This window comes from Dipodomys ordii, unplaced genomic scaffold (assembly GCF_000151885.1).
Source record: "Dipodomys ordii isolate 6190 unplaced genomic scaffold, Dord_2.0 Scaffold17, whole genome shotgun sequence".
Classification (NCBI taxonomy): domain Eukaryota; kingdom Metazoa; phylum Chordata; class Mammalia; order Rodentia; family Heteromyidae; genus Dipodomys; species Dipodomys ordii.
In genome coordinates this window covers 12215677-12235358 of record NW_012267233.1, presented here as the reverse complement: position 1 = coordinate 12235358, position 19682 = coordinate 12215677, and the positions used below count along the sequence as shown (strand labels likewise).

At 37.9% G+C, this 19682-nt stretch overlaps 1 protein-coding gene across 1 annotated transcript in view; it reads right to left on the bottom strand.

Annotated features, from left to right (window-relative positions):
* Positions 1-1589: 1589 nt before the first annotated feature.
* Stk3 (serine/threonine kinase 3) overlaps positions 1590-19682 on the bottom strand; it is a 235087-nt gene continuing 216994 nt past the window's right edge. Inside the window, exon 11 of the mRNA XM_013012550.1 lies at positions 1590-2937. Coding sequence (XP_012868004.1) covers positions 2779-2937 — 159 coding nt within the window. The 3' untranslated portion in view covers positions 1590-2778. The remainder of the gene's footprint in view (positions 2938-19682) is intronic.

Below are 19682 nucleotides of genomic sequence, written 5' to 3'. Positions count from 1 at the left end.
TCTTATCCATAGGACAAGGTATACAACAGCAGTAGCTTTTCAGTGAGATGAAACCTTGACTCATTAGCTTCAATTACATTCACAATACTGGATCTATTAAAGGATGGAGGCGTGCAGAAAGCACGCTTACTTATTTTTGGAAAGTTCTCAGCAACCAAGGTCAAAATAAAAGGCTTCTTCTTAAACTCATTAAAGTAACTATGAAGTTTTCTTTCCTGAATGTCATGATTTTTCAAGGCTTAACTAAACTTGAAGGTTTTTTTTTATGGCTTGGGTTTCTTCAAAAATATATCCTTAAGTTCTTTTCTTTGGTAGGGACAGAGTGAGGAGGAGGAAAAGAATTTAAATATATTATTGTACAAATATTTTGACTTTATTCAGCTCTAAAACAAAACAATTATTCATTGCTTTAAATTCTCTTAAATATATGTATCTGTATATATTTAACTAGACTGATGTAACAATAGGGTATAAAGTCTTCTAGCACAAACACTTATTAAAAGAAAGACTGCTGTTCAGACTGGATTGGAAAAGTGGTTAGCAGTCCCCACTTTCTGTAGAGAAACCATCTTCATACTTTTTGTCCATTTGATGTAGGTGGCTTAAATGATAGCACATCATTATTTGATTCTATCAAATTAGGACAAGGTAATAAGCTGGTAAAAGGAAAAACAATTTTGTATGTGTGCGTGTGTTAATCCTGGGGCTTGAATCAGGACTTGGGCACTGTCTCTGAGCTTTTCTGCTCATGGTTAGTTCTCTTCCAGCTTTTTAACTGGAGACAGGCTGACTTCAAACCACGATCCTCAGATTCCAGCCTCCCAAGTAGTTAGAATTACAGGGGTGAACCACTGGCACCTAGTGGAAAAAGAATTAAGGGAGAAAAAAGGATAGTGCTTTAGTTAGTTAACTCATCTGACTGTCCCAAACAGACTCCAAGAATGTTTAGCTTAGGCACTAAATTGAAAACATCTCATTAAACAAGGCTTTGTTAGGTGCAGGATTAGCTGTTATTTTTAATCATGTGTCATTTTTAATAACCTTTATATATTTATTATTCATTACTGTTTTCAAAAGCTTAAACTTATATGCAATAAGATAATATACAACTTATTAGGACTCAAAAGAGCAGAGACAAGTGCCACCAAGGGGCCTTAGCTTGGACCCAAATGCCATGTTAGAAAAGAAGGAAAGCTTTCTGAGGATAACAGACAGTGAATGCCAACTCTAGTCACATGGTCAGGTTGCACCTTCCTGCTTCCTGCAAGTTAGATGTGGTCATGGGAATAGTTTTGAACACAGAGCTGTGGCTGACTAATGAGTTGCTGCTGACTCACCAGGTGGAGGTTCCTGGCTGTGGTGAGCATGACTGTTGCATTGGCGTGCCCCTGGGTGTGGAGAAGAAGCCCTGCCAACGTGGGATGTGCCTGGAGCTCCAGTGAGGAATGACCTGTGCTATGTGAAGCCACTGAAGTTTTAGGGTTGCTATGAATGCATCATGTAATGCTGTGCTGCTAAACAGACCTTCCTTGCTTGGACAAGACAAGAGTCCTGGTCATAAGTTTTAAAAATGATACAGAGATGAAATGTGCTGGATAGAACAGTAAAGTTTATTTGTCATTTTGACTTACACATTGTAATGAAACACACAAAAGGACAAACACTGTCAAGATGGCCATATACAGCTTAGTCAACAACTGGTCCCAGTACAATTATGCAGATGTTCATTCAGCCTACAAATGAGTTTCTTTTTAATGGTTTTAATCTTTTTCCATTTTTTTTAGTTCCCAAGGCTTGCACAGCTCAATACAAATGTTTTTTGCTGTTGTGTTATCTCAGGCACATGGTGTTTACCAATTCCCAGGAAATAAATGAAACCAACTAACGGCCTGTGATATTAGAGCACATTTTCACAGAAATAAACTTGATGAGCTTATTACAGTTTGATTTGGTTTAGCTATCAGACTTACACATGAAACATGAAACAATGTTAACAAATCACATTTATCTTAAGATTTCATTTCTTCAAATATTTACCATACATTTTTTCAAGGCCACTGATTTCTTTGGTTTTAAATATTACACTTCTGTTTGACATATATATGTTTGTATCAAAATCAAAAATTTAAAATTTCAAAAGGTAAAAATGGAATTATTGCTTCGATATAAAAAGGATCTAGTCCATTTGGGTACTACTGCTATTTTTGATTAGTTTCTACTGAAAAGCTGTCCTGGAAATCTAAGGACGCACTCACAGTCCCCTGCTTATATAATTTGGTTGTGCATTATAACCTATTAGTATGTTCCCACCTTCACCAAAGCTATCTTGATGTTGTCTTTTTTAAAACAAAAAGTGAAATAGCATAAATAAATAAATCTAGCTAAGGGGATAAAATAAATAGGCTTCTAGATGGGAATAAAGAATATTGTAACATAAAGCCCTTCAGTGCTGTACAAGTAAAACAATAGCTTTGGATTTTCAAGGTCTCTTTAATATAGCTTTCATTTTAGATTAGTTTTATTGCTGGAATAATAGCTGAAAGAGAAAAAAGAAGAACACATTTCTATTGTCCTCATCATTTAAAACTGAAAGCACAGTGGGTATGATTGTAAATTCTATCCATTGGGAAATTACCTAGGTATGTACCATCATAAATTTTTGACCTTTGCCTAGTTGAAGAACATACATCTTAGGGACTAAAAAAGTCAAAATATTCCTTCAATTCTTAGTGGTTTCTTGGTCTCGAGAGTAGCTATAAAAACAGAGAAAAATTAGACTCAAAAATTCTGCTGCCGTCTTTTCTTAGCATCCATTGCATCCAGAATGGGCTGTCTTTTTGCAGTGTATCGTTGATGAAGTTCTTCTATTTCTCGTTCCATCATGGGGTCCAATGCTTTTAACCGCATCTGTAGCTCTTCTAAACTTAGATTTTTTAACTAGACATAGGGAAAAAACCCAAAGATGTTAATATAGTAAAGCTGTCCACAATACATTAAAGTCTAATGAGTTTTAATATAAATTATTTCAGGAAATTCTATCATCTTTTAAGTGTGGTTTAATAATTAAAACAGAAACCCTTTCCCTGAAGAAAACAGAAGCCACACCTTGCAAGAACTTGAATTTGTAACAAAACAATACAAATTGTACTTTAAGAAAAAAGAGCTGGTAACATGTATTTTTAAAAAGCATAAAGGCATCTGGATGACACTGGCTCACAACTGTCTTTCCTAGCTAAGAGGGAGGGCCAAGACTGGGAGACTAAGCCAGGCCCTGGTGGCTCACGCTTGTAACCCTAGCTATCTGAGGATCGAGGTTCAAAGCCAGCTTGGGCAGAAAAGTCTATGAGACTCATAAAAGTCTCATAGACTTTTATCTCCAATTAACCACTAGAAAACCAGAAGTGGCACTGTGGCTCAAGTGGTAGAGCGCTCGCCTTGAGCTGAAGAGTTCAAGGACAGCACGCAGGCCCAGAGTTCAAGCTGCACAACTGACCAACCGACTGACGGACGGATGGACGGACTGACCAACAGACAGACAGACAGACACAGACACACAGACACACACACACACACACACACACACACAAGATTGCGAGACTCATAGTTCTAGGCCAGCCCTAGCTGAAATATCTAAAATTCCATCTCAGGGCTGGGAAGGTGGCTCAGTGGTAGAGCACTTGCCTTGCATGCTTGAGGCCCTACGTTCAATTCCTTAGCACCACATAAGCAAAAAGAAAAAAGCTGGAAGTGGTGCTGTGGCTCAAGTGGTAGGGCACTAGCCTTGAGCTGAAGAGCTGAAGGATAGCACCCAGGCCCAGAGTTCAGGCCCCACGACTGGACCCAAAAATAAAATAAAATAAAATAAAATTCCATCTCAGCTGGGCACTGGTAACTTGTATTTATAATCCTAGCTACTTAGGAGGCTGAGACCTGAGAATTGTGGTTTAAAGCTAGTCCAGGAAGAAAAGTCTGTGAGACTTGACCTCAAATCAATCAGAAAAATGAGAGACTGGACTGGAGGATAGTTCAATTGTTAGAGTGCCAGCTGTGAATGAAACAGGATTTCCTGATTTCTAGCTCTGGTAGACTCCCCTAAAAGTGCAAAAATGGATTGGAGGTATGGCTCAGTGGCAGAGCACCCACCTAACAAGCATGAGGCCTTGAGTACTGGGGGAAAAAAAGAAAGAGAAAGGCCAACAACAAATGCACCACTGTCAGAATATGTTTCTGGATATCATTCTGACTTAACAGCGATGGAATGTTGCAATAGTCATGAATACTTAGAAAGATCACCCAAGATCAAATAAAAGTTAAATTAGTGGTTCTATCCTCTATACCAAGTGGCTTTTTTTTCTTTTTTGTGGCAGTTGTTGGACTTGAACTTGGCGCCTGGGCACTGTCCCTGAGATCTTTTCACTCAAAGTGAGTGTGCTACCACTTTGAGCCACAATTCCACTTCCAGTTTTTGAGTTGCTAACTGGAGATAAGTATCTCACTTTTCTACCTAGGCGGGCTTCAAACTGTGATCCTTAGACCTCAGCCTCCTGAGTAACTAGAATTACAGGTGGGAGCCACAGTGCCCAGACAAAATGGCTAAATTTTTAAGCACTTAGTGAAACAGTAAATTATATTATTCAAAATATTGTTACCCCACATATTTTGACTAAGGAGTTCTTTTAGTTTTTGATTCAAATAACCCATGTCTGATATAAAAGGTGCTGCTTACGTTCTGATGCAGGCTTGGCCAATTTAACAATACAATGTGATTATGTTGGCAGCAGAAACCAACAGCATATACTTTTCTGTGTAACAGCAGGAAAGAAGATGTGTGTCATTTGTGTAGAGGGATAAACTCTTCTCTGCTATCTAATAGGAGCTATGGCATTCTGGGCCTTCTTGTATTTATTTCTCTGGCAAAGTAAGATGGTAAGAATTATCTCCTGAGAAGTACATTTCAGGGATGTCATTTAGGGCCACGGAATGCCCTGCAATGTATGCTGATTACACTGTGCTTTTATCTTACAGGCATTTTTAAAAAACCTTTTGAGCTCTGCCGCTTTTAAAAATGGTTACAGCATTGTGGAAGGCAGGAAGTTAACAGAATAGATCTGTTAAATCTTGGGATGTACAGAATGCTACCATCGGATAGTCATCAGCATCTTGGTGGATCTAGAAAGGAGAGCTGAGAAATAGTTTCCTTGCCCTTAGGAAACAGACGAATTAGAAGGGTGAACAGTGAAGGACTGACCCAATACCTTGTACAATAAAGCTCCACTGTGTGATGGTGGAGAGTAGAAGGGGGTGCTTAATGAAGTCCATGAGCAAGGTCCTCATGTGCAAAATTCTGCGTGTTCGTGTGTTTTCCTGGGCACAGCACCTATGGATACTCACAGCTCAAAATGAAGCCTAGCTATAAACTCAGTGAACAAAGTAGATTCCCTGTCAGAAGTAGGGGCTAGGCTGGTTTTCAAAAGAGAGGACACCTTAGAACAGTATGCTGAGCCCTGAGAAGGCCCTCCCATGCTAAGTGGAAAAAGTAAGGGCGCCACAGAATGGGGGTCTCAGAAAAGGCTTTGTAGTGGAGATACAGCAAGCAAGAATGATAGGCCTGGTAAGGATCTGAGAGCCAGGGAAGGCAGCTTTGGATTTAGGGGGTCATGATTAATTCTGGGGCAGAAAAATTACGAGGACAATCAGACTTGGTTTTAACAGAATAAAACCTGCAGCTCACTTTAAAAAGATAATTACTTTTGGTTATTTTATGAATCCAGCTAGAACGTACTCTCATTACTTATGGTCAGTAATAACAGTAACCCCAAATAGCACTCCTCAGCTGGTCCCCCACTTTACTCACCAGACCTAGCCCTAAGTGACCCTTGCTTCCCCAAATTAAATCTATTCTTAGCCAAATAAGATTCTGAGGATAATGAAAAGAATAAATCACACCCTTTGAAGAAAACTCAAAAGAGAAGTTCCAAAAATATTTTTGAGGAATAGCAGTGTTGCAGGGAAGAGTGTGTAGGCTCCATGGCGAGGACCCAGACCGGGGGGCGGGGGAGGAGGGGGGGGAGGAGGAGGGGGGCAGAGAGTCAGGTGGGTGGGATACCACTTGTGGAGAGGGAGAAGTTTGAGTATGGATAAATTAAGCCCTGTTAGTCTTTATTTATATGCCACAAAAGTATGGCTTATTAAGTTTTTACACTATGCTATAATAGATGTTTATATAATAAGTCATAGTACTTTATTTTTTCTTCAAGTTTTAATCCAAGTATTTAATCATACACATGTTATATGCCCACTTCTGTTCAAATAACAGTGAGGATCAAGAATAAGCAAGCCAACAGGGAACTTCAGAACTTTCTGAACTATATAAGCAGGGGATGCTGGGTTGAAGGGCCGATTGTGGAAACCACACTACATTTCCAAGGGAAAACAGAGCTTTGCTGCAGCTATAAAGAGTTCATTTCCACCTCAGAATTCTTCATATTTGTTTTATTTCTACCCATATTAATCTTTCTCATCTCTGAATTTTATATCACACTCATAATTTAGATACCAGAGTTTAATGTTTGATCCTAAAATTATGTGTTTTCCAACTGATTTTATGTATGAGCTTCACATTCTGACTCCAGATAACAGACTTTAGAGACTACATATTCCTAGAAACTATTCAATTGTGCAGCTAAATACCATGACAGGACGGTGGATAAATAAGAAGGAATAAGAACAAATGAGTCAAAGGCACAGGTTATACCAAGATTAGAAATAGCATAGAACACAAAGAAAACAATTATTACTTTAAAATGTCTTGCACTAAGATATTTCTGTGAATAACTCCTATATTACCTTTACCTGGGGCCAACTTCAAGTATAAATTTGTATGTTATGGTAAGAAACCAAGGGAAGAAAGCTTGCTCTGAAGAAACATTTTCTTTGTCTAATAGATTTTTTTTATTTGTGATAAATAGGCCTGAGATGTGACAGAACTGTTATCTAGCCTCATTAAGAAATTCATTGTTCCACACAAAATAAATTAAGCAAGTTCCTGTGAGTTCTTTAGGTGGTATGGTTGTCTCAATCACTTTGAATAGAAAATGTTTATAAACTATTTCACAGAATATATTTCCTTTTGAAGCAGAGGACATAGGGCTTGGAATCACCTTTCTCTGATGATGAGTCATTATTATCATTTTCTATTCTTTCCACTTTCATTTGACGGAAAGCTGTCAGCTCCTTTTCAGCCATTATGGGACACAAACTCTTCTATCTTCCTATCTTTATTCAAGTCTACTCATTTCCTGGGAACTAGAAAGGCAATTCAGTAATGTTACAACATATTATACTAAAAAGTGAAATCATGAATGAAATTCTGAGGTGGTGCTGGGAAGACAGAACATGGCTCTATCTTGTGTACCTGTTTTTGGTGTCTGTATATCTTTAAAAATCTGATTTCAGCTGGGCGCCACCAGTGGCTCACGCCTATAATCCTAACTACTCAGGAGGCTGAGATCTAAGGATCACAGTTCAAAGCCAGCCCAGGCAAGAAAGTCCATGAGACTCTTATCTCCAATAAACTACTCAGAAAAAGCCAGAAGTGGCACTGTGGCTCAAGATGGTAGAGTACTAGCCTTGAGCAGAGGCTGAGTTCAAGGCCTAGGATCAGCATAAAAAAAAATGAAACAACAACAACAAAAAACCCCAAAATCTGATTTTGGCAGTGTGGGGTTGAGATGACAAGAAATCTATGCTTTCAAGTGGGCTGTCAGAAAACTTCAGAGTACTACTCAGATTTTCTATGAATCAAGCACTATGGATATAGAAATGAATAAAATACTCTCTCACTCCTTACAACATGTCCACAATCTAGCTGGCAAGGAAGGTTCATGCACGAGTAACTCACTGAAGGATGAGTAAGCAGAGTAAACTGGAAATAGAATGGGAAGAGACATAGCATGCAAAAGTGTAGCATCTTCAGAGATACTGGAAGCCTATTGAGAGTCAGGCTACTAAGATAAGGCCAGATAAAAATGGCAAGACCAGATGGCTAAGGGTCTTGAGTGTGCTTTTACAAACTTTCTGTGACATGAAATGCTAGGTGTGATATGATCATATATGAGCTTTAGAAAAGTATCAATTAGCAGACATAGAAAAGGAGTTGTCATGAAGAAGAAAATGAAGGCAGGAAGACCTTTCAGCAGCTTTCTGTTTAGGAAGATGAGTCCTGAAACAGGATAATGGCAGTAGAGACTAAAAATAGGATTCAGTGTTATAAAAGAGTTGGTGGGGGTTTTGTTGTGACGGGTCAGGAGGAAGGAGGAAGGATGATGGACATTAGCTTACAGCATGGGAAATAGGAGTATAGATTCAGCAAAGGAGGGTTAATAAAACTGATTTTAGTCTTAGTAAAGTTTGAAGTTTGATTAAGGCATCAAGATGGAACCACACATATAGATTGTAATTTTGGGTTTGGGAGGTGAGAAGATAGAGAGATCTAAGATAAAGATACTGATGGAGGGAAACATCAACATTTTGACTACAACTGAACACTTAGGAAGAGAGTATTTTTCCCTGATTTTACCACTTACTTATGGGGTCTAACAGAAAACAATCCCCAAACCTGGACATCTGTAGTCATAGGCTGTGTCAGTTTTCTGTCACTGTGACAAAATACCAACGGCCAACCCTCATCACTCAGGAACCTCCTTCCTGCAAATGGATCTGACCTTCCAACAGCCCATTCAGCTATGAACTCATAAATGAACCAAAGAGGTTAGCAGCACCCTTGTTACCCAATCATTAGTGAACAGCTGCGTCAGCTGGGGACCAGGTCTCCAACATCCGAGCCTTTCTAGGAGACACTCATATCAAACCATAAAACAGGCTCTTCTCATTTTGTTTACAGAACAACAATACTGGTAGGCTTCTTTATAACTCTAGATTATGATACCACAAAGGAAAAAAATTAGAGAGGCTAATTGGTAAAAATTTTCACATTTATATAGTAGATCTCATTTATAGATATAAATCTCTGTCTGAGTTTTAATTTTTCACTAAGCCCTAATAATATATATTTACCACTTGTTTTCTTTAGTTATTAAGCCTTCTACAGGCATAAAAATGCTTTGGGAAGGAAAAGTGGCAGAAATGGCTTTTTTAATGTCTTTGAAAACAGTACTCCCCTAAGTCTTAGTAGCTATAAGATTTACAGACCAGATAAAATTTTATGGACACTCATAATGATAAAAAATGGCCCTGTAATAAACAATCCATTAATCATCCTTTTACAGTGCTAGCCCAAATGAAAAGGTTTATATTTTAGGTTAACAAGTATAACAAAAAAAGGAAAAGGTGAATGACCAAAGATTCCTTCATCACAATCACATTTCCTGAAAATCTTTATGAAAAAAAAGAGATAGCACTTCAGCACTATTGTTTATGGGTTGACAGAGATTGTGGTAAACCAATCTGAATTTATCTTTCTTAGTATAGTAAGAAATGTTACAAGTGTTACTTAACAGCTATCTTTTGATGATGTATAAAAACCAAAATAGCTTATAACATCAGTTTACTAATTCCAAAAATAAATGCAGGCAAGAACTAGAGGTGAACTGACACATTTTTAACTTTTATCTGTCAGAATTTAAAACTTGTAAGTCAAGTCAGTAAACCAAAAGTCTTCTATAATGCATATATTCTGAGTCTTACTATTTGTGAACAAATGTTCAAAACTGAACAACTCATTAGGAAATAAATGGTTCTTATTTTAGGTTAATTCTACTTGACAAAATTTAGGGAGAACCTATACAACTAATTAGATCCCAAATCTTCAATCCTTAACACTCTTGAAATAATACTACACTCTGGTAATCTTTACAAATATTGTGTAAGATGCTTTATTAAGTGAATAAACTGACATACAATGAGAGGAAGAAATTGACCACAAAGCAAAGAAGCACAACATCTTCAAAAACATGGAATCTGTGAAGAAGAGATGCGTTTCAAAGCATTTCCTGACACTTTCCCCTCTATTAATAAATAAATTTGCTTTCTCTGGAAATTTGAAGTTATAAGCATCAGAAGTCTGGGCATAATAGTAAAGATGGGGAATAAAATTAACTTCCATAAAAGGGTTTAAACAGACATCAGGTGAGTTAGTGTATAAACCAATTCTCGTATATAGGACCGTTAGAAGTCAGTGTTTATGACTAAGTCATTTGCTTTTTTAAAAGAAGCACAGAGTCAGGTTATGAGTTAAAATTTCACAGCTCTCAGTGCAAATGAGAACTTTAGAAACAATCTAGTCTAGTCTAAGTTCCTTTTAGCTGTGGAAATTAGAACTAGCTTGTGGGAAGTAATGTTCCTGGTGAATAGCAAAGCTGATCCTCTTGGCTACTGTCTTTTTCTCTTTTGTTTTGTTTTCTTCTTGCACTGTACAGTAATGATCACAGCCATTTAATTACTATGTGTGCAAGTTTGTGGGGAGAACCCCCCCCAATTTACCATTTCAATTGCCATTTCCTCTGTGTGTGTGTGTGTGCATGCGTGCGTGTGTATGCATGTGCAGACTGAACCATCAGTGAAACGGAATCTATGAGTCAGCAAAGGGCTGTGGGATGCAGCCAGCCAGTTCAGGTGTAGGACTCTTCTCCTGTCTGCTTCACAAGGAAACAAGCCCACCATTCTGCTGGGTTTTACAGTCTTAGGGAGGGGATGATTCATTTGTTTTCAAAGCAACCATTTCTGACCCGTTAGCTCTCAGTATTTTTGTGGGTGTTTTTTTTGTTGTTTGTTTGTTTTTGTTTTTCAGTGCCAGTACTAGAGCTTGAACTCAGGGTTCTGGGCTCTTGTTTGGCTTTTTTGTTCAAGGTTAGAGCCACACCTCCACTCCTGACCTTTTGGTAGTTAACTAGAGATGAGATCCTCTCAGATTTGTCTGCCAGGGTCGGCTTTGAACTGTGATCCTCACATCCCAGCTTCTTGAGCAGCTAGGATTATTGGTGTGAGCCCATAATCAGTGCTTGGCTCTTAATGTTTTAAAGTAACACTTTGTGCTTATTTTTTTTAACATAGACAATTTTCTTGGTAGTTTTAAAGCAGGAGATGGAAGAAGAAAGAAGGCAGAAGAGAGCAGAAAAATGCTACATTTCTACCAGCACAACTATGTTTATTGTAGCATTATTTACCATAGCTAAGATATGGAACCAACCCAGATGCCCCTCAGTAGATGAATGAATCAAGAAAATGTGGTATTTATACACAATGGAATTCTATGCCTCCATCAGAAAGAATGATATTGCCCTATTTGTTAGGAAATGGAAAGACTTGGAAACAATTATATTAAGTGAAGTAAGCCAGGCCCAAAGAAACATAGGTCCCATGGTTTCCCTTATTTGCAATAACTAGTATATGTCTGGGACAAGTAAAAAGGTCAAAAGCTATATACATATGACCAGATAAGATGAAGTTAAGCGAAATGAACCCCAACATAGGGACACAAGTGTTTTTTTTCTTTCTTGTTATTGTTTTTAACTTATTAAGTACCATGTGATTTTTTTTTGTTGCTTTGTATGTCTCTCCCTGACGGTATAACCCCTGTTTTCATTGCATTTGATGTTGGTATAATTTGGGGAGGAGAAGGGAAGAAACAAAATGTTTAAATAGGGATACAGGTGGACCCATTGCAACAATGAGATGTACAAGACACTATGTTGAAAAATGAACTTTACAATTGTGGAGGTGGGAGGGAAGGGATGGTAGAGGAAAAACAAAGGAGGAGGCAACAATGCTTGATAAGAAATGTACTCATTACCTCATTACCTTGCTCATGTAACTGTAACCCCTCTGTACAGTATTTTCACAATAAAAAAACATATAAAGAAAAAAAAATGCTACCTTCTTCCTCCTTAGAGGCCAAACATACTTTTTTATTCTGCAAGTTTGAATTAAGTGTCTAATCTGAAGTTCATGGAAATTTGGTTATGTTTCTTTCTTTCTTTTTTTTTTTTTGTCAGTCGTGGGGCTTGAACTCTGGGCCTGGGTGCTATCCCTCAGCTCTTCAGCTCAAGGCGAGTGCTCTACCACTTGAGCTATAGCACCACTTCTGGTTTTCTGGTGGTTTATTGGAGATAGGAGTCTCATGGTCTCTCCTGCTCCGGCTGGCTTTGAACCGCGATCCTCAGATCTCAGCCTCCTGAGTAGCTAGGATTATAGGCGTGAGCCACCAGCGCCCGGCAAATTTGGTTATGTTTCTGAGTAGCAAAAGTTATTCAGATGGATGTTTACAGCGACTAATGTAGCACTGTCAGGAAGTTAAAAATGTGAACTTACTCAAAATGGGGTGTACTGCTGAGAAATTCCCACAGTCTTCAATGTGAACAGAAAAGGAAATTGCTCTTGGACGGGGGTGGGGTGGTACCTGCTTAGCCAAAGGGCTAAGCACTCTCCTACTTACGCCACATCTCCAGCCTTGTGTTTTGCAAGTTTTGGAGATGAGTCCCACAGAGTATTCTGCCCATGCTGGCTTAGAACTGTGATCCTCTGGATTCTTAGCTTCTTGAGTAGGATTGGAGGCATAACCCAGCAACACCTATCTGGGAGGTTGCTTTTCAAGTATTCAGTGATGAAGGCCACAGTCAATTGCTCTTCCTACACTATTTTTATACAACAATCTCTTAAGATGGAATACATAGCTCAACAAAAGGTAGACCTGCTTCTTTTCAGGTCAGCTGGTAGATCTTCTAGATCTTCCTTATTTTTTAAACAAATGAAAGACTTAAAAAAATCTTTTAAATAACATTGATAGATGAATGGATTCTACTTCATATATTGACTATTTCAATAGATGTCAACATTGTGTTGGAGACTGGTACATTTGGCATGTTTTTGATAGCTCAAATAAGCAATTTTTTTTTTTGGTTAATGATAGCATTTTACCTAGGAGGTATTTGGATCAATATACAAAAATGCAACCTTTCTCATTATCTCTTAAAAAGAAGAAAAGCAAATAAAATATGTAAATTAATAGTTCATATACTAGGCTGACATAAAACAGCAGTTCAAATAACTCAGTGACACAAGAAGATAGAAAATAGTATTAAATCAACCCACTGAAAGTTCTGACATTCAAACTTTTATTGGAATTTCTGAATGAGAAATCCTGCTGCTTGTGGCTCATGAGGAAGAGCTGTCAGTAAAATTAAGTTTCCTTTGAGTTTACATATTCCATCTGCTATAGAAACCTACAATACCACATTCAAGTAATAAGACAGAATTAATAATAAACTTGTTGTAAGATCTCTAGGAGAAACCCTTAGATTTTTATAAAATTATATTGTTTTGTCAAAAACAGTTACATAAGCAATTTCTTTAAAATATTAATCTAAAAAAACTAAAAGAGACAGATTTATAATGCCAGGTCTGGGGTGTGAAATTGGGGCCTGGGAGCTCTCCCTGAGCTTTTTTGCTCAAGGTTAGTGCTCTACCATCTGAGCCACAGCTCCACTTTTGGCTTTTTTGGTGGTTAATCAGAGATAAGAGTCTCACTGGGATGGCTTTAAACCACAGTCCTTAGATCTCAGCCTCCTGAGTAGCTAGGATTACTGGCATGAGCCATTAACTCACTTTGGTTAATAAACTTCTAAAATGCATAAATGTGACAGCACTTCAAAACCTAATGGGTCTACAAGTTGCTGGGATAATCAGTATATCAAAATATATGAGATACCAGTACAATTAAGCAAATGGTCTGTTGTGTTAATGTTAGCACATTTAGTCAAATAGTCAATCAAGAAAATGCTGTACAAGGTTTGTTATGTTTACTGGGAAAACAAATCCTTCTTAGCAACTGTTTGAGTAAATCTCTCAGCTGTTACAGACCTTATTAGTAGCCTGTGATTAAAAAAATATGGATTGCTAATACTGTACCTTGACTCATCTACTTTCCCATCTGCTAGCAATTCTAACAATATGAACTATCAACAGAACGGCTAACAATTTCCTATGGCATTTTTGATGCTGAATTGCCTATAGTATTTTGTAAGATTTACCAGTGCATGCCCCAGACAGTTTTTGGGCTTTTTGTGGTCTGGAGTGGCATACTCCTTTTCCCCCTAATATTCCATTTTAGCTGAATTTTTTCCTATGTTGAACAGAATCTGGTTTAGTTTTAGAAGATACTGTTCATGGAGACTGCCACACTCCTTTAACTAAATGAGAGCAGGAAACACCAAAGTCCTAGTAAAACCCAGTTAAATCCACTGGTCAATTTGGATTAAAATAAATAAGTCTGAGGGACTGTCTAGGTAGGATATCAATAGGAGAGGAAAAAGGAGAGGATAACAGAAGCTATTAACAAATAATCAATAATAATAATAATCTAATAATCAGACTTTGAAAAAGGGAGAAGGTGAGAGAGGGACTATGGGAATATAATAAGGAGGGGTGACCTTCTTTAAAATACATTGCTTACATCTATGGAATTATCATAATGAACCCCCCCTTGTACTATTATTCTAATAAATAAAAAACAAAAAACATTTACCAAAGTTTTGATAATTGGTAAAGTGTTTGGAATCACTATCAATTTTAAATCCATTTGAAAAGAATTCAAATATTATGTTGTTAAAACTCCTATTCAAGAACAGAACGTAATGTATTAACTTTGCTGATGTTTTATTATAGTAATTTCCAATAAATACTTAATAGCAATGATGAAGCCATAAATAAGGGCTTCTTGATCACTATCAATCTTAAAGAAAATTAACGATATGACAAATATCTGTTGCACAAGATTATGAGCACTAAAAATGTTTGAAATATACTTATATCTAGCTGGCTAGGTAGTTGAATCTATATGGAGCTATTATATAAACTTAGAATAGGGCTGGGAAGGTGGCTCAGTGGTAGAGCGCTTGCCTTGCATGCCTGAGGCCCTGGGTTCGATTCCTCAGCACCACATAAGCAAAAAGTAAAAAGCCAGAAGTGGCGCTGTGGCTCAAGTGGTAGAGCGCTAGCCTTGAGCTGAAGAGCTGAGGGACAGCGCCCAGGCCCAGAGTTCAGGCCACACGACCGGACCCAAAAAAATAAATAAAAAAAAAACTTAGAATAGTTTAATTTTTCTCAGTCACATCTTTTCAGCTGAATTGTACCAAATTTTCTTGATTTCCCTTAAGGAATGTTGGGAAGATTTCACTGATTTCGGGTCACTTTTAGACACTAAAAATCCACATCAATTATAAATTTAAATCTTGTTAAGTCTGTGTGCACACATGTGTGTTTGTATATTTTCTGATGTGGTGGACAGGTGCTCATTCTTCTTGGAAAGGGACATCCAGACCCTCTTTGGGGTGAAGTATTGTCTGATCTGGCCTGGAAACCATCTAGACAGCATTAGCATGTCTAACCTTTTCTTTAGAGCCCAGAAGTCATGGGGGTTCTTCTTTGCATTCAAGAAAAGTGAGGAGTCTACTCAGCTCTTCTTTTCCTAGCATACTATAGGGTCCTGATATCCTGAAGGCCCTGGTGCTACCTACAGAAATCTTCTGTCTGAAGAACTCCTTATAATAGAAGCAGATATCAGTGTCTATGTCCAGGAACTTGTTCACTGAGTACTGTTTTAATTGCACAACAGTGGGTGTGCAGGTTCAATGAGTTTAGTAAGCAGCTACTACATTCAGCTTTTTATTGGTTGAATGGGATCTAGTGAACTTTTTGCCTGGTCTGGCCTTGAATTGTGATCCTCTTGGTCTCAGCTCCCCAAGTAGCTAGCAGTAAAGGTGTGAGCCACTGCTCCCAGCTTGTAATGGATAATTTTTTTAAACAGTGAACCAATAAATAGAAATAAACAGGACCCTAGTACTTTGGTTTTGAAATATCCAAGTCTGTAGTTCTTTTAAAAGATTAGAGAGTAGCTGGGCACTGGTGGCTGACACCTGTAATACTAGCTACTCAGGAGTATGAGATCTTAGGATCACAGTTCAAAGCCAGCCTGGGCAGAAAAGTTCCTGTGAGACTCTTATCTCCTATTATCCACTCAAAAACCAGAAGTGGTACTGTTGGCTGAAGTGGTAGAGCATGAGCTTTGAGCACGGAGAAGCTCAGGGACAGTACCCAGGCCTTGAGTTCAAGGCATATAACCACCACCACTAACAATAAAAAGATTATAGATTAAGAATTATGGTCTAATAGCTATTTAAAAATATGAACTCAAAAAACACTGCAAATGTTATGCTAGATCAAATTCATCATTCTTATTAAATGAGCTTAGAAAATAAAAAAATTACCAACAAGAAAATATTTTAAGTTTCAATTGTAGAATGGCATGGTTTGTGGCTAAAACAGTTATTTCCAGCTATTAACAGACAATTATAAAAATTCAATTAAAATATCACAAATATTCAGGGGTGTATAGGAGGACTATTATGAAAATGTTCAAAACATAAAGCTCATGCTTGCTGTAATAATAAGTGTTTTAGGTAAACCAACAAGTAAAACCAATTGGATAAAATTGAAGCTGTCAGCACTTATCTCTGTCCTTTCATTAATATTTTCTAAAACTATGTTCATAAGTGCTACTAACCAAAGGCAAAAGAAGTTAGGAAAGGAGATGAAAGGAAGATGGAACTAGCCACTTTTTCTCTTAGATGTGTCTTATGTTTGAGGCATCAACTTTCAGCAGCAAATGCCTCAGCTTTTTGAGTTCTGGTTTAGAGAGATGACACAGTACTTGTACATTACATTATCTTATACTGGATAATTACTGTGCATTCATTATTGAGAAAGAGAAGACATTAATGTGCTAGTGCCATTTGCACACACAATAGCTTAACTGTTTACAAATGAAAACTTTCACACTTAAAACAACTACAGCAAATGTGTGGTCCGTGGGTTTACCTTTTTTTGGAGAAAGGAGGGAATAATACCAAATTGTTTTCTAAAATTGTTTTTGTTGGTATCAATTCTATAGAGAACATGGCATTAAAATTTTGTTTCTAATATTACCTGGTAAAACAAGTGCTTTCTCAAGTTTTCATGGAAGTTCAGTGCTAAGGCTAGATCTAGCTGCAAGCTTTGCTAAAGGAAGCAAGGCCTTTTCTTAACTGCCCTCAAATAGAGACACCCATTTTTTTCACTACTAACGTAGATGTGGCTAATCTGACTGCATCTATTTACTGGGATGCTAGGACATTGTGGTCATGAGTGGAAACTTGAGCTCTGGTTTAAATAATACATTAATATGAAGTAAATTTACTGGTCAATCTTTACATTTTATTTTACAGGATGAAATTTCAGCTAACTCTTTTAAAAGTCCTTTTTATATGAATAAAAGGAAAAATGCATCTTTAATTACTAACCAAATGAAAGACATACTGCTGGTTTACCTCCGGTGGGAAAAAAAAAGAATAAAATAGTTAAGTGGTTATTAAATTCAGTGTGGGGGCTGGGAAGATGGCTCAGTGGTAGAGTGCTTGCCTTGTATGCATGAGGCCCTGGGTTCGATTCCTCAGCACCATATAAGCAGAAAAAGCCGGAAGTCGTGCTGTGGCTCAAGTGATAGAGCGCTAGCCTTGAACTGAAGAGCTGAGGGACAGTGCCCAGGCCCAGAGTTCAGGCCCCATGACCAGCAAAAAAATAAATAAATAAAAAAAATAAATTCAATGTTTTCTTGGAAGAACTATTCATTGTTAGTAAGTGATGTTAACAAGACATGTAGTTGACTGTTATTCAAAGACTAGCTATCCACTAGAAAATCTGAAATTATTTTGCATTCACAGACAGTATCAATTAACCTTCAATGTCAAGTAAGTGATGAAACGGCCATAGTGATGAACACCCCATGCCTCGTGTCAACAACAGATAAGGCATTTTCCAAAGCAGGGTTTTTTTGTTTTGTTTTTATTTTTTGGTCGGTTGTGGGGCCTGGGCGCTGTCCCTCAGCTCTTCAGCTCAAGGCTAGTGCTCTACCACTTGAGCCACAGCACCACTTCCGGCTTTTTCTGCTTATATGGTGCTGAGGAATCGAACCCAGGGCTTCATGCATGCACAGCAAGCGCTCTACCACTGAGCCACCTTCCCAGCCCCCAAAGCATTCTTAAACAAGAACATTATAAGAGAAATTTCCTTTGCCTTACTAGATCCAACGTAGAGGAGCAAAACAAGAAAGGATAAAATAATTTTGAAAAATACTATATACAAAGGAATTTCCTTCAGATGGAATAAAATACTGCAGGCTGGTTCATATAACACTGCTCATAATTTGTCTCACTAATTCTAGACTACTTGATGTTGGAGTTATCCATATGACCAACCTTTTTCTGCTACAGTTCTTTAAACTATAGTGCTTAATTTTGTAAATGTTCAAGGCTCACCCTAGCCTAGATAGCACCAGTCTATGCCTTTCTTCTTATAGTGTCATCTACCAAAACCCCTCTTCACCTCTAAGGGAGGCCCAGGTCACTGGCTACCCAGCACCCTCTGGTGGTTATATTTGGCACCACATATCTTCAGCATAGTACATTTTACAGTCTTTTCTAGACAAAGAAGTAATTAATCACCTATAATATTTCTGGGCTATGGGTACAGAGAAAACTGCTCATATATAAATTTTAGACCCCCAAAAGTAAGCTATTAGAATGCTTCAGAGAAAATTTGTTCCTTTGAATGTATTTAAAAACCCATGGGTGAAGCTACTTAAATGAAAGTATCTGATCAGTACTTAGCTATTTAAAATGTAATTTATTTTCAGGCACTTATTCTACAAGTAATATTTTTCTTTTATATAGAGTCATATTGCTATAAATATGCACATCATAGCTAACATGTAGCATGGGTTTACCACTGCAGACACTATGTTGTTAACTCATGTAACAGACAAGAATCCTATGAAATTGTACCATTACTATGATCAACTTTCCAAGTTTAACTTTCTGAGCTGCCAAGAATTTAAGCTTCCCATAGCCAGGTGAATCCTAGTTACTCAGACAAATCCAAACTAATTGAGCACTGTGGTTCAAAGCCAGCCTGGCAGGAAGGACCATAAGATTCTTATCTCCAATACTGAAAAGCTGGAAATGGTACTGTGGCTCAAAGTGGTAGAGCACTAGCCTTGAGCACAAAAGCTGAGGGACAGCACCAAGGCCCTGAGTTCAAGCCCCAGGACTGAGACAAAAAAGAGGGGAGGGGCTAAGCTTTCCTAAGACATATAGATAATAAGAAATTTGGTTAGGATTAAAATCTTAGGCAATTTAATTTCACTTTAAAGAACTGCATGATACAATGAAGAGATATGTAATTTACTGGCCATAATAACTAAAAAAAATTTTCTTGGTTGGTTGTGGGGCTTGAACCCTAGGCTTGAGCACTGTCTATAAGCTGTTTTGCTCAAGGCTAGCTCTACCACTTTGAGCCACAGGTACTGGTAGCTCACACCTGTAATCCTAGCTACTCAGGAGGCTGAGATCTGAGGATAGTGGCTCAAAGCCAGCTCAGGCTAGAAAGTCTGTGAGACTCTTATCTCCAATAAACTACTCAGGGAAAGTCAGAAGTGGTGCTGTGGCTCAAGTGGTAGAGAACTATCCTTCTATCCTGGAAAGAAAAAACAAAGGGACAAGACCCAAGTCCTGAGTTCAAGTCCCAGGATCAGTACACACACACACACACACACACACACACACACACACACACAC